The following is a 26,741-nucleotide window of genomic DNA, read 5'->3' on the forward strand; positions in this document are numbered from 1 at the left end:
GTCAAAACCAAGTATTAGGCAGCCTGTGGCTTTAGCATGGGCACTTAAAAAAATTTTAGAAGTCACCCAAAATCCCAGAAAATAGAAATCAGCGTCTCTTCTGATCCTTGTTAAAGCTGTTTGCTCTGGTATTGCGTTTCATTTCCTCAGCACTAGACATGCCAGGCAGGACTTTCACAAGAGCCCTACCGCGTCCTGGAGGATGCAGAAGGCATTTGACTCGAAGTGCAGATTGACAAGAACAGGATCTTGAAAGGAAGAAAACAAGACTTGGCCAGGCAGTGAAACAGAATCCTGCTTGTTTTCCCCTGCCAGGCTTTCTCACCACCCTGGGCACTGCTTAACCAAAGCTAGTCAGCTCCATCTCTACATGCAGCTGGGAGAGTTGATTGTGAGGCACCTGCCCTGTGCGTCTCAGCAAGGGAAGCACATTGTGAATGAAGCAAGCACAAAGAGGACTGCCACAGTGGGACATCAGTGCCCAGTCTGCTATCCAGATATCAGACCCTTGCTGCTTCTACAAAACCACCTTAAAAAAAAATATGCATATTTAGACTCAGATTGGCACTATGACTGATAGATACTGCTTTCCTACCCTGTCCCACACTAAACAGAGCTACCCCTGCCTCTGAAAAGGCTGGAAGATAACTCATAGAATGCCACTGTATTGTGAGGAACATATATAGGGGAAGAGCCCAGCAACAGTGCTAGAGCAGGTACTGAACTGAACATATGTGCAAGAAGCCATGTATTTCACTAGAGGAAGAGAATACAGCATAACTCCTTGTAATGCCAAATACCACCTATCCCATGGACTGAAAGCAGCACAGTGTCTTCCTTTTATAAGTAAGGATGTATTCCTGTAGTGTCAGGAATTTTGTGTCCCCAAAGGAATCAGATCAAGGTTACAATGGACAACCCTCATGATGGCAATCCTCAATTTCAAGTGTTTCACTCTGGAAGCTTACTGGTGCTTAGTGGATGCAGGGGTAGACAATGCAAGCCTTCTAGATACCGGTTCCAGCTGCCAGAAATGTCAATGAAGACGTATGTCTGATGCCGTAACAACATAGTGAGACAAGATCCAGGCTGTCTTACAGGCTGAACAGCAGCTACATGTTTCAGTGACTTTCCTAAATCAGGCTGTCTTTCAAATAATTAATACAAACCCGTTACATATCATTAAGGTTAATTAAGGTTAATTAGGCAATTAATGAATGGAAAAAAAATTCACCTGAGGAGACTAAAATGAACAAAGTGGGCCAGGTCAAACTTACTGTCTAACGTCTTGAAGGTTTGGGGTTGAACCATCCAATCTGTACAAGAGGATAAACCAACAGTAACAGGATTACACAAACAGGACTGTCTATGGCTAAGCCATAACAGTTGATACAAACAGTTCCCAGAAGCTTGGGAATAACTTTGGATCTTTTAGAGGCACCATTAATACCACAGAAGACTTACAATAGCCTCCTCTTGAATTAGTTTTAATTTACAAAAGCCTTAGCCTCCTTCCCTTTCTCCTCCAGAAGCTCTCAATCATAGCCTCACAGCAAAATTTGCATTGCTTCCCATCAAGAGCCAAGTAACTGCTCCACTCCTCAAAGAAATACTTAAGCATACTCTTGATAATAAGCTATTTTGGTCCAAGAATTTTACTTCAATGTCTGTTAAAAAAACCCCCTAAAATCCTGATTAAAATAAAGCCAACCCATTGGCTCAAAACAATGTTTTGAAGCTTTTTATTGTCATCACCTTCATCCTATGACAGCCTATTTTAGTGTTAATCTCATGTTCTCCCAAGAAAGCTATCATTCAACAAAGAGAAATCACTGCACAACAAAAAAAAAACTAGCATGCACTAGTTGTCTCATCCTTCCCACACTTTGCTCCCCCTACAGCTGTGAAAGCTCAGCACTCCAGCACAGGGAACAAAGAAGCAACAAACACCTTGTCAAGGGCTACTGGCCAACACAGACTGGTTATTCTCTTAAAGAACATCTGCAGCAGGTGAGCTGCATGGACCCCACATTTGATTTTCAAGACGGGTTCACCATAAGACACTTTTCTCTCTGCCATGCCCAGCCTCATTCACTATAAAATTGTAACTTTGGGTAAGACACAAAAAAGTGTGCATTCACATCCAATACCAAGAAGAAATATCAAATAAATGCACATAACACCTGCACTGGACCCAAAACACTCCACTGTGCTTTCCTTCAATCCAAGGCCAACCTGCCGTAAGACAAACCCAATTCTGTCTCCTGCAGCCTGACACCACAGTAGATGTGTACACTGCAAAAGACATCATGATTTTTGGCATGACACCAAAGACTACCAAATGCTCTATCTAGGCTACATCAAAAGCAGTGATACATCACCACCACCACCTCCTCCAAAAGCACAAAGAGAATTACATTCCCACCATTAAGGCACAGCTACAAGGTCCTGCCTTGTGACTTACTCCATACTCTTGAGCTCCTACCTCTGTCTCACATACTGGAGGCTCTGGAGATCAAGAAGGGATCAGTATTTCCTTCAGGCAAGTCACCTCAAGTACTGGGTTTTTTAAATCACATTCTGAAACACCTAGTGAACCTCAGGCAGTACAAGCGGAGTTTTGTTATACCTGCAGCCTGGCACTAACTCACGAGCATGCAAGCACTTACTTGGTTCTAAGCCCTTCTTAGATAACATACTGATGCATGACACTGTTTCATTCTGCCTCTGTGCATGGTACTGCTGAAGTAGGGACCTCACCTCACAACCATTTTATTTTTGGTATTAACCACAAGTACAAAACAGCCACCATATGAAAAAATAAAACACACACAAAAAACCCGCACACCAAAAAAAAAAAACCAAAAAAAAAGCCAGCCAAGAAACCAAAACAAAACATGGAGCTTGATATGGTACAACTACACCTAAGATTTCATAGGACTAGGAGAAAAATACACTTTCAATTCCAGAGATTCTTTGCACAAGAAAGCAACACCCATGTTCAAGAGCATGAAGTACATGTTTCCTGCAGGACTAATTACCAATTCCCATTACCAGAAGCATGGCACCAGCATACCAAAAATTTACAGGTATAATCAGGGAAACTAATAAAGACAACATATACAACATTTCCTGCTTGACTGCTACAGAGACCAATTACTGCAGCTGACTTTAAAAGTAATTCAATTAATACTTCTTTACTTTCAAACCCACAACTTTCTGGAACACTGTCAGAGAAGCAGGTGTCAAAACACACTAATTATCAGCCTGTTAGAGCTACACTTTTACTGAATTTATTTTGCTCTGTTGCAACATCCCGGATTCCCCCAGGCACTTTTTATTCCTTGTCAAAAACTTCTGCCTCACTACTCAAAAACAGACAGTTAGGCCTTTTGGTCTGAATAAAAATTAGCTTTCTTTTTCCTCTCTCTTTCAGGGAATTCTGCTTAGTAGGCGTAAAAAATAAAAAGCCACAGGGGATTAAGGAAGAGAGTATGCCACTTAAACCATCTTAACATCTAGTTCCTTCCAACCATAACATGCAACACCAATTTACTGAAGTCTACTGCAGGCACCACCCAGGTGAGTAGAGAGGCTGGCTCAGTATGAAAGAAGAGGCATAAACAGTTCCCCTACCTTTAGTCAGCAGTGGATTTATGACTACTGACCACAATCTCCTTCATTCACCACCATTTCTGAAGCAATTAACAGTGGAAGACTTTTCTGCAGCAACTGCCTGGAGCTCCTCTCTTAAAGTACTGTCCACTACTAGTGGGAACTCTGGTGTTCGCACCAGTCACGCAGAATCACCCAAGGGCTGCCGGCTGACAGCATGCAGCGAAATTAATTACTTAAAACAATCTACAAATGCAGGGTAGGACTAATATTTACAACAGTAAGTAGTGTTGGTCAACTCCTGCCTTAGACTTGAGCTAAGAGATGCTATCAGAGCACAAATCTGGTTCATCCGGTATCTTAATTTGACATCTGAGTATCATAAACCATCAGCCAAGGTCCCAAACATAAAATATCTATTCTACAAAAACCAAATACAAATTTTCAAAGAGGAACAGACCAGAAAACACTTGCAGAAATAGCTGATGGGTTCCTTCTGCTTATCCGCTGGGGAATACTTGCACAATAGTCATGTTCATGGAGGTAAAATGCAACTCCTGATGTCAGGAAGTGAACTAGGTTAATGTCCCAGTGCTTCAGGGAAACATGGTCTAAAGGAGGTCTTAACGATCAGACTTGGTCTATGGTACTGAGAATTTGCATAGATCAAGAGGAGGATCTTCCTGACAGCAAACACAGGACACAAAAACATATGGGAGATGAGGTCCTCACTGACTTAAGCAGAGCAGGTGCAAGTTTTCTAGGACCTTTACTGCCTCCCTGAAATAGAGCACAATACAGTCTTGAAGTAACAATAATCACCTACAGAGCAAAGTAACTTGGTTTTACCCAATTCTCAGCCACACTGAGCAGTATTGTCCCTTTTATAACTGCAGTTGACTAGAAAACTTTAAAGAGAAAAAAAAAAAAAGGAGGGGGAGGAGGAAAAAAAGAGGTGTGCTCTCTTACACTGTAGCCAAGTGATTTGCTGAAAGATTTCAGACAACTGCTGCAGTTTCACAGTTCTGCTACTATTTTTGTATATTTTTGGGGAAACAAGTAGCACTTCCCCTGCTTTCCTTATAATACATGGAATGAAAATAATGTGCAACTACCCATATGTATAATCCTTCTAATGTAATCAATTATACAGTTTCTGTTATGGACTTCTGGAAAAAAAAAAGAGAACAGAAACAACTGGAGTCAGCAGATGTGAAAATCTGATCTGTAAAGGACTGACAGGTCTCAGTGCTAGCCTTTCTTGCTTCTCTCTACTAAACCTGCACTAAAAGAGGCAGCTAAAATAAAATAATCTGAAGTTCTTCATGAGAGCAAATGCTGACATTTCAGACATATTCCACAATTCAAAAACAGAAGGGAAAACACCTAGTGCATTTATAAAGAGAAGAAACAATGTTTGTAATGCAAGCCTCATCTTAATAGCAGGTGTTTTGTGAAAAAGCTTTTGAATGTGTATTGTATGACTACAGAGAGAATATAGAAAGCAAAACTATGATTTCAGAAACAGCATCCACAGTTGCCAAATCACAACAGAAGAGCCAACCACTGGACTATGAAGAGCTTCTATTTGTTTCGGAAAACTTGGGCGAGCCTCTCAGATACGCAAATATTCATAAAACTACAGGTGGTTTTTTTTCACACTGTTCTTAGAATGAAACACAGTCTTGCAAAAAGTAAGAGCAAATCAGTTATACCACTGCATCCCTTCTCTTTGACAGTGACTATTAGGCATCTGCAACAATGCAATCCCAAGCAGTAAATCCAACTTAAACATCACTGGTTCAGAGAGGATGGATTGTTTTTGCTTTAGATACACACAACTCTCACATTGTGTCATACTGTCAGAGCTCAATTTTCCAAGGCTGTGTGCACGTGTTCTGTAGCAGTCACCAGCTCTTCAAACCAGGATCTAAAAGCAACTATAGGATGTCACACCCTGTGTCTCCTACAAAATAGATCTAATTTTCCATTACAAACTGGTGATTGTTCCTGGGAAGGGGGAGGAGGGAGAGAAAGAGGGAGGGAGACTAAGAAAGGGAGCTTTTATACTATCTACCAGATTTTTCTTCTCTTTCTGCCACCCTCATTCCTACAACTCTACAAGCTGAACGACCGCCAAAAAATAAACAAAACTATTTTCCACTGAAAAATGAATACAAAACATTTGAGAAGCTTCATGATACAGTTCAATTACAATGCTAAAACCAAGGAAAGTATAACCACCTTTAAGAACTCACTAAATGCTTTAAAACACACATCTTGGAAGAAAGCACCAAGAGAAACAGCTTTCAGAACCCAGCACTGTAGTACTGAATGGAACAGGAAATGAGGAACAAAGAAAGGAATTTCATAGATTCCAGATGTACTCTTTAACACCAGCTGGGAAATACAAGCAAGAATCAACTAAAGCCTTGTAAAAGGCTACCACGAACTGTTTTCTTCTAGAGTTCTTGAACAAAAGTAAGTAGCTGTAAACAATTTGTGAATAGAAATATTGTTAGAAGAAATTGGAAACAGTAGAAAAAATAAGCTTCTTCCCCTCTCTCCTATTTTTGAAGAGTTTAAAAACCAGCCATCACTGCATCTATTTTTTGGAGTTGCTTTTTTAAATATGAGAACTCTGTATGAGCAGGCATAAGAGATGCACAGGTGTAAATAAAGTATTTCAAGTTGTCAGTTTTTTGACACTTGAAATATCAAAGCTGAATGAAAGCTGAATGCAAGGAAAATAAATTTTAAAAAACAACAGTGAAATTGATTTATACTACATGCCTTCTGTGTCACTGGAATTGAATGGGAATTTAAATTTGTAAATTGCTAAAAACTAAGTTATCAGTCACTCAAAAACTTTGTTCCTACAGCTATAAATTAAGAAATTAACCACCCTAGGTTGAAAACCCTGGAAACAGAACTCCTTACCAAGTTCAAATACCCTTCTGCTCCCCATGTAACCCAGTATCTCCAATGTTTTACATCTCTTTTTCTGAAACACAAACTCAGGGCTTTCAACACAAAGTTCTTTTACATAGATCCTGAAATCTCTGAGTAACAAGTATAGTGACAAACAGACAGGTATATTTGCTCCTAATGTCACTGTAAAAAACAAAAAGACAGCTTAAGTATGCATCTTATAGAACACAGACCTGCATTAATAGAAAAATCCCCCTCCTCCCATTATTACAGAAATAGGTGTTCTTCCCAATTTAAGCCTTTTCATTCATTTGTTGTGTGGCTAGAATTGAGATGCTTCATCTAATATTCGTCCCACCTGCCAGCGACTTAAATAAGTAAAATATACTAATATTTATGTAAATTAAATTCCACATCAAATCCTACCTGTTCAAACCTACCCTTCTTAAGTGAAAAACTCTCTCTCTTATTATCACATCATACTAATACATTTAAGTAAATGGTGATGCAGTTACACACCCCAGTAGGTAGGGAACAGTAAGATTGACTTGTTGGGCTAATTAAAGGATCTTTGTTTTGCCCCAGTGCTCCCTGCGAGGTAATAACATGCAAACACATGAGTCTTTAGTCAGGTAAAAATACAGTAAGACTCCCCAGGTCTGGAATTAAAACTGAAGAGCAGAATTTTTAATCAACCTCAGAATTTAGGCAAGTTAGACCAGGCTGTAAGTCTTCAATATTTTTGTTCTTTCCTCAACAGACCTAAAAAAAAATACATATACGCTACATTTTTTCCCTTTCAGATGGAAAAAGAAGAAAAAAAACCCCACAACCTCAAAGCCCTCAAGCTTTCCACTTAATCTTTACAGTGTTTTACACTTGGTAATGATCCATGAAAAAAATTTGAGAAATGAGAATAGGGGAAAAAATATCCAGTTCTTCATGATTTTGAAGCTTCATATCTCATTTTGCAAAACTTTCACCCAGAAAAGCTTCTATAGGAGGAAAACAACATGCAAAGTTTCAGGGAAGTTGCTCTCTTCCCCTGGTAGAGGTTAGGATGGGAGAGGAAGGAAGTTAGATTTGCTTTGGTTTTATTTCAAAACAAAGCTAGTTGGATCCTAAATTCAGTCATCAGTCCACTATGCTGAAGAAATCAAACAGGGACTGCTAAACAGCAGATATTTCATAAGGTTTAACAGTTGATGCTATAATCAGAAAGTCAGCTATTCAGAACATGCAAGTCTGGGATCAGCTTTTCAGTTTAACAAAATATAACCTGTTATTAAATCCAAACATAACTTAAGTTTCTCCTCGATTTAAGCACAAAACAGATAAACCTTTGGTACTAGAGGTTTAAAAACACAGTATTAAGACATACTAGTGCATGGTTTAATCATTAATATATGCCTTAGGTGACTTGCTCCCCAGACACACTAGCAGTCCCCTGGCACACACATTCATTTTTCTTCTACATATTTGGCTGAACATTTGCTTGTCTGACATAATTATGAGTAATATAACTGTCTGATATTAACATCTTTTATAGTGTTCTGCAAAAACTACAATCCTCTGTCTTTACTCTAGGCTTCTTGCTCTCACACGGTGAAACTAAGTTTTATTCTCCAAACACATCACTTTGCAGAGGGCTTTCTCACAAGTTAATTTTCACAATTGAGAGATATTAAGCACTCTTTAAAAACCCCAAGTGGATTTTCCCGCGTCCTTTCCCACACCCCACCCCCTCCAAGATAAAAATTATATGAGCTACTCAAGAACTTAATTTGGCTCTCAGAGAAGCATAATTGTGGCTTCAACAGAATTATTCACAATTTACACTCCTGTAACAGGTATCAGCCAGTTCTTCATCAGTCAGAGACTAAGAAAGGATAGAGGGAATTCCAGAAGGCCCATTTATAGCTTACAGTGTTTATCTGCTCTAAGAATTTTAACCTGATGTACACCATCAACAATATTTTAGGATTTTTTTAAATTGTATTTTCTAATGCTGCTGTAGGCAACACCCTTCAGTGTTTACATGAGGTCTTCCTTAAACGGAAGCATCACTGCAATAAATGGCTTTGTATTATTATAGTGTTTCACAGCATATCTGCAGACGTAGAAATTTGGCTGTGATGCAGAGAAACGGATGGGGAGGTTCTGTTAAAGCATAAACATGATAACCAACATTAGGTGCCTCAGCTTTAGAGGACAAGTATGTAATGGAGAAGTGGGGCAGTGTGTGAGATTATTAATCACTTAATACCAACTAAAATACCTAAACTTTCCTAAGCTGCAAAGGCTCCTGCACTGATCGTGAAATGCAAACAGTTCTCAGGTGGAAGGCCAGAGATAGAGATGTATCACTTTGTCAGATATCCTCTTGGTGGTCCTGCTGGAGTTTTAACATTTTTTCCTCCAGAGCAGCTGACAAAATTGGCACATATCAGAGGCTAACACATACAGCATCATCAAGAAAACATGTACAATGGAAGAGGAGGAGACTGAAGAGTGCAAAAAGTTCCAGGCGGTCTCATGATGCTGCCAGTACACAGACATGAAAGCAGGGGATGCACCTGATGTCCCCTCCATCTGATTTCCCCACACGTGAATGCACTCAGTCAAGCTCCTGCTACTTGTCCACAGACAGCTCTGAAGTTCACTTGAGCGCACAGACTCACCTCACTGAAATGAATGAAAACTAAGCCTGACAAGAAAAAGAAGCTGCATTCTTTGGGCCTGCTCTGCAAATGGAACTGGTGTTTTTTCTTAGTAGAGAGGCATCAGCCCACAATAGGTGGGGATTTTGGGGGGGGGAATGTGGGGGGTGCAGAGTGTTCCATAGCTGTGAGCAATATGAGCTGGGAAGGGGAAAAGCAAGACCTGTCTTTTCAGTAGCAACAAGCTACTAATTTGGGCCAGTGCATCATGATTCCATGCTTTGGACTGCACCTATGAGAACATAATCACAAAGCAACGTGTATCTTGCAGGATAGCATCAGGCAGAACAGAGACATAAGAACACAAGAAGAGAAGCTGATACTGGGATCTACCTAACACAGTAATTTCAGAAATAGAAATTTGTTTTCAACCAATAAAATTACTTTTTTTAAAAAGGCACAAAACCCCATCAACCAGTCTGAAGAGTAATTTAGTGCAACGAAAAGTTTTCAAAAGCAGTTTCTGGAAAACCACAAAGCTAAGATATCCAACACTTACATAATGTTCTTGTTTAAGAGCACTTGGAATCCTGACCAGCAGATAATCACCTCAATAAGCAGAGAAGAAAACACTATTAGTTCTCATGAGAGAGATTAGGGAACACTTTTTCAGATGTACTAATTCTAAAAGATGAGAAAAAAATAGTAAGTTTGCTTCCTGACATCACAGGCTCAAAGCAGATCTGTTTAATGGTTTCACTCCTGTGAATTTACTCTATAAACTCTAAAAACCAAGCCACATTGTCTTCCAGTCTCATATATGAATAATTTTTTACTTAAAAGAAAGTTATGGATAATTCGATGTCAGGCTGGCTACCTCAAAACACAGGCATATTCCATTTCTTCAAAATGAAGTCCACTGAATCATTTCCACTGCTATCTTTTATTTCCTTCTCTCACTTGCAGAAACTATGTTTTGATCTCCATTTTTGCTCCAGCCATGGCTGCTCCTGACAGTTCCTCAACAGTCACAGCACTCTCCCTCTAGAAATAACACTGGTCCCCGCTCTTACATTCAGCCAGCTGAACTGAAGTTGGTCAGAACACAACAACCACCAAATTCAGCAGTCTGAAGCACTGGAACCAGTGGTGAAAACATCTGCATAATCTATTCTGCACCTTCCACAGCCTGCCAGACTTAAGCCTTAAATAGCATTGCTGTCAATCAATAAAAATGCAAGTTGCCACTTTATTTTACCTATGTGACATCAGCTTAAGCTGTACTTGTTAACTTTTCAATGTGCAGAAATGATCTTGAGAAGTCTTGAATATATTCAGAGTGAGATGTAAATAAATTTTCTTCCTGTCTTTACTTGTTGGTTCACTAACTTTGAAACACTAAAAAAGTAATTGTTATCTTTATAGGAAACATTTTATATGTCCTAAATAATATATTTCTCATATATATACATATATATATATACACACATAGATAGATAGATAGATAGATAGATAGATAGATAGATAGATAGATAGATAGATAGATAACTGGGGAAAATTATCTCATTCTAAAAATACCTATCCAACAACCTTATGTCCCATTCAAGTTGGGATAAATCCTTTTATAGCATTAGGCAGTGAGTATATTTAGTCATGCTTACTTCTACAAGTAACCACTTAAGACAAGGCACTAAATCCAAAGAGACAACATTAAAACAGACATCTTCTCAAGGCAAAATGGATTTCCCTGATCAACCTTAGGATTATTAGACTTAAAGGAGGCCTTAAGTTCATTAGAGGCAAGATAGTCCCTCCTTAACCTTACAGAAGAAATGCAGAGGCATCCCTCAAATATTTATTCTATATCAAGTTTTAATGGTGGAAGGGCAATAAATACCTTCTCTTGGCACCTGACCTGCTTAAACACTAGTATACTAGCACTTAAGCAAATACTCTGCCTGACTTCACCCAAGACTCTCAGTTTCCCAAATAAAAGTTCAATGACTTTTACAATGTCTTAGGCTACATAGCACAATCTACAGATCAACAATGCACATCTAGTCAACTGGACCATCACAACATAAACTAGGTTTTTGAGTTCTCAGAAAATTGTGGGTTTACCCTTTGAATGGGATAAGCTGCGAGTGGAGCACCAACCCACATCAGGTAGTAGACTTTACCACAAAAATTTCAGTTTCATGCTTTTGATCATGCCTTGTGTTAAGGAGTGACTATGCTGCCAAAAGTCCCACCTTTTAGACTGACTTCAACACCTGTAACCACAAAATGTCCATCCCTGACCCTTTCTAAGGATAATAAAAGAGCTTCAGAAGTTTATGAAAGCCTTAAATTGCAACAAGCTGCCAGAGCGCAAAAATGGACCATTATGATCTCCAAGGTCAAAAAAACAATGAGCAAAAGGTCTTCCTCACTCTACTGCTGCCTCTGCTCGCCTCCTGACATGCAGTATCCTGTCTCATTATTCCAAAACTACAGGACAGTTTAACCTCTGTAACAAGCTCACCTACAGCTACAAAAATATCATTTTAGAGTACAGCCTCATTCTTCTTAGTGCAAGAGTACTAGATTTCTGGGACACAGAAGTTTGTTTACACTGTGAATTCACAAATTAGCCATTTAATTATATTTTTCAAGTGTAAACAGTTTCACAAACTAAGATATTGCAGAAAGTTCTCACTAACCAGCATACAGCCTTCCACAGCAGAAATGCTGAATATGAGCTTTTATTTTTTCAACTAAAAGTGTAATTGTTGATGCCATTTAAGGAGAGAAAAACAGCAAATACGTACAGTATATTTATTAAATATTATTAACAGTACAACACAAGTCATGTTGTCAAGCAGAAGGACTCTCTTTGTAGTTTTTCCAGCCAATCATCAGCCATAGAGCCTTATGTTGTTTCCTTTCAGGTTTTGAAACACTGACTCATGGAAATATCAGCACTGCACACTTCCTCAAAGCAGCAATCTTATAGGAAGTGCTTGTTTAGTCTTACATGACACATTGTTTTGTTTATGTATAAGAGATTCCGGTAAAAATAATGTTCAATTAAGGAAAAAAAAAGACAAGACAACAGTTTCAGTTATGGGAAGCAAAAATAAATCAATTTCAAATAGACATTTGAACAGTGCATGAATTTAACACAGTTATTACTTTTTTCTTTTTACTGTATGGTACTTCCTTGCAATAGAGAAGAGCAGAAGTAGCCAGGCCTTGAGTCCTTTCAATTAAACAAACTGCTACAGAAACCAGAAACTAGACAAAAGGTGGTAGCACAGTTACAATTCCTCCTAACACTGCTATCCACAATGACAGTTTTCAGATCACTGATCCACTTCAGGATCTCAATGAGACATTTTTGGAAGTGCCACATCATTGGCACTGGAACAAATTAGGGAAACACAGGTTCCTAAGAAACTCAAGGGTTCACATTTTCAATAGCTGAAACAGATGGCTCAAGTCAGCACTACACACAATGTGGAAGAGTTTAGAAGATCTAGGATATAATTATTCATCTAGCTAAATATGACTGTTTCTATGCAGCCTGTTAGACCCAAAAGAACAAGTTACACCAGCAGTAGAAAATGCCTTCATTCACCTGAAGCTTCCTGGAAATACAAGGTAAGATGCAGCCATAGCAATACATTACATTAAGGCGTTAAAAAAATTTTTAGGCAACAGATGTTTTGCATGACCTGAAACCTACAAACTGCATCAGCCTGGCAGCGTGAGTGCCCCACCCTGATCTCACAGTGTGTTTGCACTGATTCTTCAGTGCATCAGTCTTACATATCAGGAGATTTACACCAAGGAATACTTGTGCATCAGTGCCCTCATTCATGATTTGCCAGCAAAGGTACTGCAGAGAATGAAACATCTCAGCAGCTCAAGCACAGAACACCTGCAAGTCAGAGACTGGCCATGAAACAAGCTCCCAAAGGACGGAACTGACCACTTGTAAAGCATGATAAATCAGGACAGGAAATTACTTATCCCTTTGTCCTCAACTTATCCCTTAATCCATTGAAAGAGTCAAAGCCTCCTGTCACTGGAGAAGAGAGAAACCTACAAGATACTAGCAAACAGGAACAGCTAAAAGACAAACAAATTTAGTCTTGGGGACAGCTGACAAAAGTAGTGTCACTCCAATGTTCACCATCTCCTTCCAAATCCACTCACAGGTGTTTTTTGCAGGGAACCTCTGAGCCTCTATATACAGTTTCTTCAAGATCGGGGCTGCTTTACAAGGCCTGCTAGATGAGAAATGCTCCCTCAACCCACCGGAGCAACCAGGCCACTAACTTTCGGGAAACATGTCTGAAAAGTATAAGCCCGCTACAGAAAGGCATTTAACTTCCCGAAAACAAATCCCAGAAACTCGTGCTTCTGCCGCGAAAGCTGAGGAACAGGCCTTCAGACACTTCCTAACGAGGAGAAGGAAAGAACCCGCTGCTGGGTGCGCTGATGATCGCCCTCTGCTGTGGAAAACCCGGACGCCTGCAGCTGTTCTTGCAGTTCATCGAGTCAACGCAGAAGCGAAGCACCGCTGGACCAGGGATGCTGGAGGTTTTTCCTACTTGCTGCCCACGTTAAAAGGCAGCAAGAACCCTTCCTGCAATACTGCACAATGATCAAACGCTTAGGGCTGCTGAAGACTCCAATAGCTAAAGTCAGCAGTAGGATTAGCTTTAGTCCATGATTTAACGAGATTAATATCAAGTCTTTTGCTGCTGTTACCAGCTTTGATCCCTTCTGCCACTCTGCTGGGAAGAAATTCCCGCACTCTAGTAACATATGGTTCAGGTATGACATCGCTCTTTTCTTCTCAAAAATCCCCTAAATACCCAAGAGTCATCTCTGTGTGAGGTGTGTTCTTACACCTTTCACTAAAAGTGACCAAATTGCAATAGCACCACTTGCGGAGTGTCCAAACTTCACCCTTGTGAGAAGACTCCTTTTTTTCCTCTTCACTTTGAGAGCAGCCAGAAAACAAGCCTCCGACCATACTACACAGTCCTACTGAATCTATTTTCTGGATATATAAAAGAACACAGAATCAACACGTAATTTTTGGTTTCTGTCACCAAATTTCACTTCTTAAAGCCTACTACCACTGAACGACCTGCCAACCACTAACGAGGAAACCATCCCCGCAGCCGCCCCCCTCAGACGCCAGTGCCATTATCCAATAACGAGATTTCCTGTGCAGACGACAAGTTTCAGTCGGACCTAACGTGACAACTGGCGGCTGCAAATTTGCCTTTACATGCACGGAGAAGCAAGAGGAGGCTTCTGAAGAGCCTCGGTAGGAAGCTGCGAGCCCTTGGGACCACCACCGCGAGTGTGACGCGGAACTTCCCCACCTGCCCCCGAGCTGCCCGTCTCCGCGCCCCAGCGAAGCCCGGCACACCGCTCCCTGGGCACGCCGGCGGGATGCGGCGGCGGAAACGAGGGATTCCCCTCACAGCCGGCACACTCAGAACTCTACCAGGGAGAGTTTAATCGGCACCCTGACATCTGTCGCTTACTTTCTAATAATGCGGTTTGGAACCCGATCAACAGCAAGAAGGAGAGCGACTCTCCGAACGCGAGTCGGAGGAAGCCGCCAAGGCGGCGGCGGCAGCAGCAGCCTCAGCCCGTCCCGCTCGCTGAGGCACCGGCCCCTTCCCACGGACGCTTTTTTTGGCCGGTTTCGCACCAGCTTTGCCAGTGACACGCAGCACTGGGACGCGGTGACCGCCTTCAAACTTTTAGCGCGCAGCGCAGCAACAAGAGGAAAAAAAAAAAAAAAAAGAAAAAAGAGAGAGAAACCGCGGAACCGGCCGGATACCCCGCACCGCCCGGCCTCCCGCCGGGCCCGCCGCCCCTCGCAGCCCCGCTCCGCCGGGCCCCGCCAGGCCGCGGGCATCGCCCGCCCCGCCGCCCCCCAGGGAGCGCAGGGCCCCGCGAAGGAGCGGCCGGCGCCGCTGCCTCTCTGCGGACTGACCCGCTCCAGCCGGGCTCCCGCCGCTGGCCGCCCCCGCCCTCACCGATTTTAATCCTGACGCTCTGGAAAACCCGCAGCCCCTCTTCCTCCACCGCCATGGTGGTGGTGGTGGTGGTGGCGGCGGTGCCGCGCCTGGCGCTCAGCAGCCCTCGAGCCGCCGCAGGGACGCCGGGGCCGGGCGTGGGGATGGAGCAGAAGGAGGCAGGCGAGCCCCGCCGCGACGGGAAGGAGGGCGAGCGGACGCCGGGCAGCACCGCGCTGCGCCGAGCAGCGAGCGAGCCAGGGAGCGAGGGAGCCCGCACACAGCCCAGCCCAGCCCGGCCCAGCGGAGCGGAGCAACCGCCTCCCGCCCCTCCGCCGGCGCCTCCCGCCCCCGCCCTCTGATTGGCCAGCGGCACAGACGGGCGCGGCGCCGATTGGGCGGTTGCCTGCCTGGGGGGGCGGGGCCGAGGGGGGGGCGGGGCGCGGGCGGCGGGTGTGGCGGCGCTTTGCAACAGCTGGAGCGCGGCGCGAGCCGGCGGGGCGCCCAGCTGCGCGCGCGCGCGCGCGTGTGTGTGTGTCTCCCGTCCCGTCCCGTCCCCCCCGGCAGCCGCGGAGCTGCCGCCGCCTCCCCCCCCTTCTCCCGGCCCGGCCCGTTCCCGCCGTGGCGTGAGGGGGCGGCGGGTGCGAGGGGCCGATCCGAGCCTCCCTGCCCGGCAGCCCCTCCAGCCCCCTCGGCGGGGCTCGGCGGGGGCGGCGGGGGGCGGGGAAGGCTGACCGAACGCCAGGGCCGGCCCGCAGCAACCGCCGCGGGGCAGCCGTTGGCCCCGGGCGCCGGGCCTGCGCGTCGCGGCCGGAGGGAGGGAGGGATGGGCAAGTCCTCTTTCCCACAGAGCCACGGAGGAAGTTCACGTGTGATGCCCCCGGGTTGAAATCCGTTCAGTAACGGGGCGGGCGAGGCCCCGGTTAAACGAGCAAATCAGCCCGTCTGGGCGCTGGGAGCAGGCCCGTCTCCCCCCCGGCTCCACCTGACCAGCGGCCAAGCTTGCCCTACCTGACTGCACGGGAAGAGCAGGGAGTGAAGGTTTCGGGCTTGCGTGATCACCCGTGGAACAGCAAGAAACAGGACCTGCGTCAGCACGCGGTGCCCATCTTCGGGGCTTGTGAAGTTAGTAATTGAAATGCCCCGTCCCTAAAGGTCTGGCAAAAGAAGAGCGCAGAGTTCATTAGAGGTCTACAGATGACATTGTTTAAAAAAAATGTCATAACCAAATCACCGCTGGTGCAGACAGTCACTACCCCCCTGAGGAGGCTCAGAACATCCCTACACAGAACAGCCTGGGCATACCAGAGTTCAGCGCATCTGAGAAACCCAACGAAACGGTCTTTGCTCGCGCCTGCAGCAAAAAGAAAAAAAGGAAAAAAAAACACACCATAAAATGCTTTCCTGCTCTAGCTGTACTTTCAGAAGTGCGAGGCAAACAGACTGAGGACAATCTATACATATATCAAGAAGGTAATACTGAAATAATCGGGGTATTGAAGGAAGCAAGAAATCAGAAAGCAAATCCTCAGTCAGTCACAAGCCATATGAACTCCGTAGGCAAGAGGTTGTCCAGGCAAGCTAGAAGAATACAGTAGGGCTTAGTCCACTCTTGCTTGGTACTTGGCAAGTACAACAGGTAATTAATTTCCCTGATTTAAAAAAAAAAATAAATATTGAAGTATACTGCAGGCAAATGAAAACTTGGGAAGGAGCTACAATAGCAGTGGAAGTCAGCTTGTAGGAAAGCCTGGGGCACCTGAGTTTTCCAATACAGGTATGGGCCTAACTCTGAAGGAAACTGGCAAGCTCACAGCCAAAAAAGGAAGCAGTAAGTTATCTTCAGGAGCTGTCTGCCCTACAGTGTTCTCCTTGTTTGCATAGCCAAATGATACATGTCATTTGGTAAAAAATACTTTTACAGCACAAGACTGAAGGGATTTTGTAAAGCACAGGCTTGCATTTACCAACATCCATGCCATAATTCCCTCCTCCTCACTGCAATATGCCCAGTGTCCTCCGTGATCTCATTACATTATCCCCATTCCACCCACCCTGTGTAGTCTTTTCTCCATAATGCTCCCAGCTCACTGCAATACTTCAGCTCCTCTGTCTGCTGTTTCTTTGCATCCCCTGTGGTACTTCCAGTACTCTCTGTCCTAACGACCTTCAGCATTTTCTTCACCATAGCCCCAGATTTCACCTGTCACAATACTTCTGTCTCCTCTCTTTTTGTCTAACCTTCCAGCTGGACGAGAGACAACACAAGCAGCAGCCTAAACAGAAGCTACAAGAATGCTGACCAGAGAGCTCACATTTTAAGGACATTGTCTCAGACTGGCCATCCTGTTGTTGTCTCTCAGATGCTGGATGTGACAAACAAAGAGTTCTGGGGTGTTCATGTTGTACAGGTCTGTTTCAGCACTCTGCATGCTCACAGATAGAAAGCAATATGCAACGGCCGTTGCTTTGCTCCTTCGCCACACATGCACACACCTTGAACATATTTACACAGAATAAATTCAGGCCCACTGAATTTATTATTCTATCTCACTGAAGAAGAATGGCAAACAACTGTTACACACAATGCTGTACACAGGCAGAAACAAGGACTGCCAGCTATAAGCAAGTGGATAAAGTTTACCTGTAAGGAAAGGAAAACGGATCCTTTTGTTGGGATCTCTACAAGTGGACCCCAAATGAGCTCAGAAATTGAGCTTATAGATCTCTTTAAAAACATGTTATCTTTGTACTTGTGGTGATGCAGTAACCAAAGAAATTTATTCTACACCCTGATATTTTGAACTGATACATCTTCCCCCACAGCATCGGAGAGAAACGGGCTTCCATGCTCTGAATACTATAGGCAACTCAGATAAAGTATTTTACTTCTCTCTGTTTTCAGTGTTTGCTTTTGTTGCATAGCAGCTTTGTCTGACTTCACTTCCCCATCTGAAGCTTTTCTCATCTGCAGAAAGTTGACCCCAAAATAGTCATTAAAAAAAAATCAATTTATCAATTCTCTTCCCAGCATTTGATGCTGTAATTTACTCTCAGCAGATTCTCAACAGACTGTGCTTCCTAATGTGCAGTTGTGGCACTTCTATAATCTCCTGTATATCCAGAAAACAAAACGAGGTATCTGTCTAGGACCCAGTTATTATACATTCACAAAACCCAGCTGTACATAAATTCTGTGCTCTGTTTTTGTGCACCCGAATTTGCAGTCAGAGCCCACCATTCTGAAATTTAATTTCATTTGATCCGGCATAAATTCATCCTGTCATCTAAAGTGATGGTTGCCCCCCACATCCTCACCTCAGGTGTTGGTTACCACTTCTCCCTGTGCTAGCACTGGTGCTCACGAGGGTCTGTGGTGTACCATGGTTGTTGCTTCAAGAAAAAAAAAAAAAAAAAAAAATCTGTCAGGACTGCCATTTGTATATCATGAAAAACAAGAGGCCCATAAGCCATGACACGTGGAAATGCTTCACCCATGATCATAAGCAACCTGGGCAGGAAGCATCCCAATCCAAAGGTGTGACTGGGGCACAGTGTTATGCTGGGCAGCTTTAGGAGTGTGTGCTTACCCACAGCTACACTGCCAGGCTGTTTTTCAGGGTGGCCTGGCTTTATCTGGAGCATGGATATGTCCAAGAAGGCTGTAACAAACCATAAACCACGTCTTTCCTTTAAAACACAGTTGAGTACCATCAACTTCTGCACTTAAGCAAAAAGGAAACTACCCAGATGCTTGCAGAATCAATTAGCAACAATCAGATAGTTAAAACATCAAAACAGAAAAAAAACAAACCCAAAGCCCTAGTAATAAAAAAACCTTACAGCAAGGAAAAAAAAATACATATCTGGCACCTTCTTACACTCTTTGCCATGGAAATAAATCAGGTTTCCTCCCATGAGAATCTACAAATCATTACTTGTGGCTCATTGTGCTGCCCAGCTTGCTATGCTTCTGGTTTCCCACCAGCCCTTTTCTGCTGAAGCTCTTTGACAGTGATTTTGTGTATTAGTGTGCTAATTTATTTTCTGTTGTCTCTTGTTTTCTTGACAAAACAATGTAAATGAAAGCAATGTTTCAAAACTTACATGAATATGTATTTTCAAAGATGTTAAATGCATCATAAGAAACAGCCAAAGAATGTGCCATTGCTTTTTCAATATCTCCATTGTTGAAATGAAACCTCAGCAGCAGCATATCACATGTGTGTGTGTATTACAGATAACATGTGCAGGCAACATGAGGTTTGCAGCTGCTAGCAGTCTGATCAAAAAATCTAGGCAAAGTGAAATGCTGCTTTTTAAGATGTGGATGAGTCTGTTAATGACAGTATCTTTTCCAACTTTTCTTCATCCAAGCCATATGGGTTTATATTATCAGCTCTTCAGAGGATTCCTGGGTCTAAATTAGACTACAAAGAAGGTCATTTTCTGTGACTCATTTGTGCCAAGCAAGGAAATAATTTCCTCTCTTGATCTACATGATAGCTTTCTCTCGGGAGGAAACAGAATATAAGAAGCTTTCTAATCTCCTCTTGCATTATGCAAGAAATGAACAAAATATGAATTTACTATCTCCTGGGTACCACAAAGCTGCTACCTATATTTATGTAAAGGAACAGCGTATTTAAGACAAATCTAAGGAAATATCACTGTGATACAAAGTAAGACTATGATCTGATGACTGAGCAAGATATTTTGACTGGATTTTAGGAAGACATAGATAGTTTCAACTAATAATAGCTATCCCAGGCCTAAAGGCAGCTAATATCCATACAGCAATGCTGCATAGTATGAGTACTCCAACTAGGGTGACCCAGTAAATGTATCCCCAGTAAAGTGAGTGGGGAAGTAAAGGTGTCTTCAGTAGTACCTCAATATTACTTCCTGACTGAGTGGTAAATTCAGCCCTTGCAATGACACCTTTCACAGTCAGACAGTAAATGCAGTGATTTTCTTCTGCTCCTGAAATCCTAGAACCAACTGATCAGAAAAGAGCTGTAGTCCTTGCCTCAGCCTCCATGCATAGTCAAGTATGGCAGAAATACAATGATTCCATGTAAGTAGGAAGTGAAGAATGAGTCTGTGATTACCTGTGTCTCCAAGGGCTAAGAATTTACATCTGACATAGCTACAGAAGAATGAAGAAACAGTAATGAAATCACTCATATGATTAGTCTGGCAGAGAAACACTTTGGCCATTACAGCAAATGAAAGAAGGAAGGAAAGGAAGAGAATGATGACAAGAAGAAGGTTTTAATTAGCAATATATCAGCAACAGTGACAAGAAAGCACAGATATCATAAAAATACAGAAGTGACAAAGTTTAATTGAATGAGAAACCTGGGAAAGAGTGGACCCTACTGAGATAGCTGTTACTGAATGGGGGGGGTGGCCTGTGTGGTGGTGTTCCAGTACATACATGTATGGATCACTCACTCACCAAATAAAAATAGATCTGTGCATCAGAAGCAGGAAAACCGGGGAATGCACTGCAGTTACTACACTTAAAGAAAGCAAATATCTCCAGTGTTACTCCTGAGCACAGGAAGAAAAGCATCTCTACCTGTTGTTCTCACTACTTGCCTTTCCAAAAAAATCTCACATTTTTTGCTGGTTGTTGCTGGAACACTGGGCCAGGAAGAGGCCAGAAGGGGGAAAAGAAAAATGATTTAATTACAGGAAAAAGGGGCCAGTGAGCACCGGTTGTTACAATAGCTGAGACAATACAACTAATTTTCATATTACATGGGCTTTTAATATTTTTTTCTTCAAAGAAAAAAAAAGAACAGCTTGCACTTTTAGTTCTCGTTCGTCACTTCTAAAAATCTGTCAGTCTAGTGTCCTCCTAAAACATGTAACTGTGTTAAAATCCAAGTGATTTCAGCAGCAAGCACAGAACGTTCAGGATTCCAATGAAGTTTAACAACATGAAATACCTTCTGATTAAACTTGTAGAAGCATTGTGTTCTGGGTCATATCTGCTTTACTTGAGCCTATAAACTTTGCTTTCTTAGTAAGGAACAAATCCCTTTATCCTTCCAGAAAAGATTATAATGTAATAAAACTGCATTAAGATCTTACAGGAGGAAAAAACAAACCCAACAGTGATTATGTTCAAGAATGAAATGTGGTGAATTTTACTGCAGTTTAATTAGTATGCATCCATTTTCATCTCTCCCACATTAGCCTTCTGTGGAACTGCTGTAACTAAGTGAAAATAGCATATCATCTTGAGAAAGAAAACTGAGCAGCAATGGGACTTTCTACTTTCAGAAAAATACTGGGTACTGCTGTTTACAATAAACATGTGGTTATGCAAGCAGGCATATAAACACATACATTTCACACGTCATTGCATATTGGCAGCCATAATAATCACTTTCATATCTTCTTTGCTTTCATGCCATTGGCTCGTCTGCAGTCTTCTCTGTTCTATATTAGAATTAATTTCACAACACAGGACTCTATCCTTACTCTCCAACTCCAAGGCAAATCTTCAAACCCCCTCAGTTTAGCAGCCCCAATAGCATCTCTTCTGAGGGAACTGCAAGGAGAGCTCTTACCCATCTTCTCCCTTCCGTCTACCTCAGGGGGTTGTTCAGACCCCAGAGGGAAGTCACTGGGATTATACTACCACCATCTACCCAAAACCACCCATAAAGCAAACACTTCTCTGCCTCCCAGATACATCCCAGTTTTGCGCTATAAGCAGTCTTTTTATGAGACAGATGCTATAAGGTTTACATTGACTTTGAGAAGCTTTGCATAATTCATCCACAACCAGCGGCAGTGCGTGAAACAACCATCCCACACGCAGCTATAAACCCTGAACAGACTTTTCCATGTAGTCACGCGTTTACTATGGGTCAGATCCTGTGGTCTTCCATTTGCTCAAAAATCCCATTGAAGGCAATGCTGGCGGGTCAGCTTGCAAATGCCACCCTTTCTCTGCGTGCTGAATAGCTCCCATTGAACCCGCTGGGATTACTCATGTGTGTGAGTAACTACTAACGAGAGCAAAAGGAGCAAAATCCGGTCCTCATTAGGGACTGCTAATCGGAAAGAAAAAAAACCCTCCCTCAGTCAGTGGTACCACTCAGGCAGAGCAACTCTGCAGGCAAGGTGCTACCTAGAAAAGGCAATTTGGCACCATTTTTTTTAGCATGTAATTCTTCAAAGCATGGCTAATTATCCAGACATGACTGTGTGGAGGAGCTCTCTCGCATCACAGTACATGAGCAAAGATAATCTTATACCATGAAAACACAATTAGCCAGATGGTTATTTGGAGGTTTTTGGAATAGAAGCAATTTCTCTGATCTGGGAGATAAAAAAATAAAAGCTGAATTAAAAAAAAAAAAAATCATACCACACTTGATTCCCAAGTATTTAATTATATATTATCATGGGTAACTACTAATCGGCTCCAATTAAGCAATCTTATTTTATTGCTGTTGGAAACACATTTATAGCCACACTATAATGTGTATATTTAAGTCAATATCTGAACAAACAGTCTGGAAAACACATCATTTGTACTGAGATTTGGTTACTAGCATGATTATCATCTGCCACCTACTGGAAATAACTGTGATATCTCAACTAAATTCCACAGATGGAAGGTCTGGTCATTCATCAAGCAAGCACAAATGTTGAAGAGTACATTATGCTCCTTGTACCCAGGAGTTTATTCCTCTTGCACTCAGTGGAAAAGTTTAATTTGCACATGGGGGTTTTTGCATGTATTCACAGAGAAGACATAATATGATATTGTTAAAACAAACAGAAATTTAATTTGCTATTGAGAATAATGCTATCTGCTGATGTCTGACCAGAAGGCAAGATACATAACCTGAAATTAATGCATGCAGCTAATCCCATCTCAAACTGACATAGCACTCTTGCCACTCTGCTGGAAATGGTGCAATTGCAGGTCCCCCTGTGCTATCCTTCCAAAGGATTTATCCCTCTACCAAGTATAGACTAGCATTGTCTTTGAGTCTCACTGGAAGAGATTGACCATTCTAGCTTTATGCTGGCCCATAAAACCCTCAAGAAGAACACCACCTGCCTGTCCAAGACATCAGCTCTTACTCCAAAAAAAAAGCAAGAGAGTTTGGATGAGGCATTTCTTAGAGTGCCAGAACCTTGTAAATTGCTGCCTCTGTGCCAGCAAACCAGAGCAAGTAATCCAAGTAAGCCAGAGGGTAAATCTGAAGGCAGCACTGCAAGACTTGCTTTCCTCTCTTGCTTGTGTGTAGCAGGCTGAATAGTAGCAGGACACACAGGTAAGACTAGCAGTTCTTGTCAGTGTGCTGGCTTGCTGCAGCTGACTGGCCGATGACGGGGCTAATTGTATTGGTGTAATTTTGCAGCTGGCAGGTCTCTCCACACCAGTAGGGAGACAGGTACAACTAGATTTGAGTATCAGAACTTTTTTTTCTTTCCAAAAAAAATAATACCCATATCCTTAAGCAGCCAGCTCCTGTGTGCCCAGCAAGTTTAGAAGAGCCCAGGGATCACATTCAGCTAGTGTGCGCAGGGAGCAACACATTAGCAAGAATTAACATTGGTCTCTGCTTTCACATGCCTCCTGCGGAGAAGGGCCAGGCCTGCCCAAGCTGCACACCCCTGGTCAGAGATCCCTACCTCCTACTGCAGCGTGCAGGATTCACACAGGGAATGCTAACCACAGCCCATCCCCAAAACACCTGTGCACTACCACGCACCCACCTACAAATGCACAAAACAATGCTTCTGTTGGCATTTGCTTTTGGCTGAAAGTATTTGTCATTTCACAGTGCTTTTTCTGTTCTCAGGGGGTCAGAGCTAGCCATGTTTCAGGCTTCTCCAAGTTTTCTCCTTTGTGCCACTCCCAGGAGGCTTCCATCTCTCTTCCAGAAACGTAGGCCTTGCCTGCACTGGCAAGTTGCCCTCATTCCAGCTGCAAATTTAGCTATGCCTTGTGCTGACAAGTAAGCTGAGGTTTGCTCTTGTAAAGCCTGACTAGGGTTCAATGCAAATAGAAGACCCTCAAATTAAAAAAACCTGCCAGACAAAGAATCAGCAACACCCTCAGCCTGCCCTCAGCAGAAATCTCACCTTTGCTGCAGCCATTACTGCAGGGACATCTGTATCCAGGGGGGCACATGGCTGAATGCAGATGTTCTCCTTGGAGTGGATGGGCCTGCCAGGCCAGTTCACCCAGCCTTCATCCCAGTATGTGCCAGCCTCCAGATAAGGACAAGCTTTTCAGCAGCAATAGCCTGTTCCCAGTTACTTTCTCTGGGCGCTTCTGGGGTCACCCACTAAGTGCTCCCCTCCCCAGACAAGGAAAGGGGTACAGGGCCATGGCCTCCTCTCTGTGTGAGTACTCTGTAGCACCCACGCTGCAAGACCAGCCTTCTTCCTCAAAAAGCCAAGGACTACTGCACAAGCAAACTGACCTCATTGTAGAAGATCAGTTAATCCTCCTTCTAATCAGCCCTCTCCTCTCCCTCTGTGCCCTCCTCCCACGCTTAACCCACTGAGGAAAATTACTAATCAGCACTACTCTACTGGGTATTTTTGCTATAGATAAAGGAAAACCTGGATCTTACCAAACATTGTCCAAAAGATTTAAAATTGTGTATGTAGAGATAAACATATGTATAGATAAATAAAACTCTGTATAATTATGGCAATGTTTTTCCCTTCCTCTTCCTCTCTTCCCACCCCCTTTCCCTTCTCTCAATTTCTCAGACAATAAGTGGGAAGCAACTTCTTTTCTTTTCCCAGCCAAAAATTAATTCCTGCTCAAAGCTTCCAGAAAGGGTCAAGTCTAAAGGAAGCATCTGGTAAATCTGCTTTTGTGTTGCAGTGGGAGCCATAGCCTTCATGTCCCACTCCCTTTTCACCAGCAGCAAAGCCTTGGTGCCACACTGGGAAGGGTTTGTCCAGCTGCACACACCTGCATGAAGCCACACTCTGCATGACTGCTGGCAGCCCTTAGATGGAAGTGTCTAGGTATGCTACAAGCACAGGCAGAGCGGGTCCTACTCACCCCAGCAGGTTTTCCAGTTGCTTTTTTTATCCTCCTGACTACAGATGGACTCTTCAGCTACTCAGGCGGGTGGTTTGCTTGTGAGTTATATGATAAGGGTGTGTGCTTGCAGGGTCAAAGTCACAGCACTTGATCCTATCACGTAACATACTAAACTGACCAAAAAAAATGCTTGGCTTCTCTCAACATCTCCACAAGCCCATTCAGGGAAAGGCAATGAGTGAAAGACTTATCCTCAAGCACACTCACAAGTGATTCCAGTCCTGCAGTTTCAGTCTGTGCATGAGCTCAAAGTCCAACAGAGTAAAATATTTCATAAAATAAAGTGAGGAAATGTCATGACTTTAAAATAACCAGAAAAGCCATCAACAAAAAAGCAGGGCTTGTTTCCTCTTCACATGTACTGAGAACCTTTAAAGCTTTAGAAAGTGTACACTCAGCCTCTTACATTTCCTTACTATATATACAAAGTTCACAGCAAAAGCACACAGTGGAAAAGGCCATTCTGGTCACAGTGAGGACGAGGACCTCCAAAAATATGATATATACTGGGGTTGCAGCAAAAGAAGAAACATCACCTTTAACTTACTCTGTAACTGTGCTGTAAGCACAAGCAACTGCTGTGTGTAGCTGGCAGCTCCTGAGCCAGCCCAAGCTCTTCTTCTGGCTAAGACAATGGGATAGGAAAGGGCAGCAACTCACTAACCTTGCAACACAGTTCAAGGGGGAAGTAACTCAAGATTAAAATTCGTAGCAGCAATACCACCTGCAGAGCTTACAGTTCTATATATATATCATATGAACAGGTTTGCTTGAAAACCAGACCAATAGAAAAAAAAAAAAACATTAAAAAAACAAACCCAGAAACCTGTAAGAGCCACAAGGTGCTGAGATATTAGAAAAGAAGCTCAGTACACTCCACAACTGCCACATTAAAGAAGTAGACTCGTATTGACTATTGACTACTCTGCTTTTATGCTGCAGAAAACACTGTTTTGTGTGAAAACTTAATGTATACATGTCTTGACATATACTGGAAAATGCATTTAGGAAAAAAAAAAAATCTGATGGTCATTATCTACTTATTTCTCATCTGTTCTTCTTCAGCAAGTAGCTTTTGCTATAAAGAAATTATATGCAAGTCCTTCTGCACACACCACTTGGAAATTCCCGTGGCTGTAATTCATAGAATTGTATAACCTACAGAACAGATGTTTCATAAATATCTGGTTTATCTTGTAGAGGTCCTCTGGTATGTTAAGGATACTTCATGAGTCTTCTATGACTAAGTCAGCATTGAAATGCTACTCTAAAGAACCCCCTGTTGTAGCTGTAAATTTATACCATGAAATTAGGAGGAGAGGTAGGACATATTGTTCCTATCTTCCAGGACCAATTTTGACAGAAAGGTCCTCCTGTAGTATTTTGACATAAAGACAGTAC

General features: G+C 42.8%; 1 protein-coding gene across 3 annotated transcripts in view; it reads right to left on the reverse strand.

The window, feature by feature from the left end:
- Window positions 1–25,324, reverse strand: part of RASA3 (RAS p21 protein activator 3) — a 140,904-nt gene extending 115,580 nt beyond the window's left edge. The window contains exon 1 of one of the 3 annotated variants that reach the window (XM_051631667.1): window positions 25,299–25,324. Coding sequence is in view for 2 of the 3 variants with exons in the window: in XM_051631652.1 (XP_051487612.1) it covers window positions 15,257–15,311 (55 nt within the window). In the remaining variant the exon portion in view is untranslated. Of the gene's footprint in view, window positions 1–15,256; window positions 15,510–25,298 lie in introns of those variants that run through there. The other 2 variants (XM_051631652.1, XM_051631659.1) reach the window with 2 other exon arrangements.
- Window positions 25,325–26,741: the final 1,417 nt, after the last annotated feature.

Source organism: Apus apus, chromosome 1, assembly GCF_020740795.1.
Source record: "Apus apus isolate bApuApu2 chromosome 1, bApuApu2.pri.cur, whole genome shotgun sequence".
NCBI classification, from domain to species: domain Eukaryota; kingdom Metazoa; phylum Chordata; class Aves; order Apodiformes; family Apodidae; genus Apus; species Apus apus.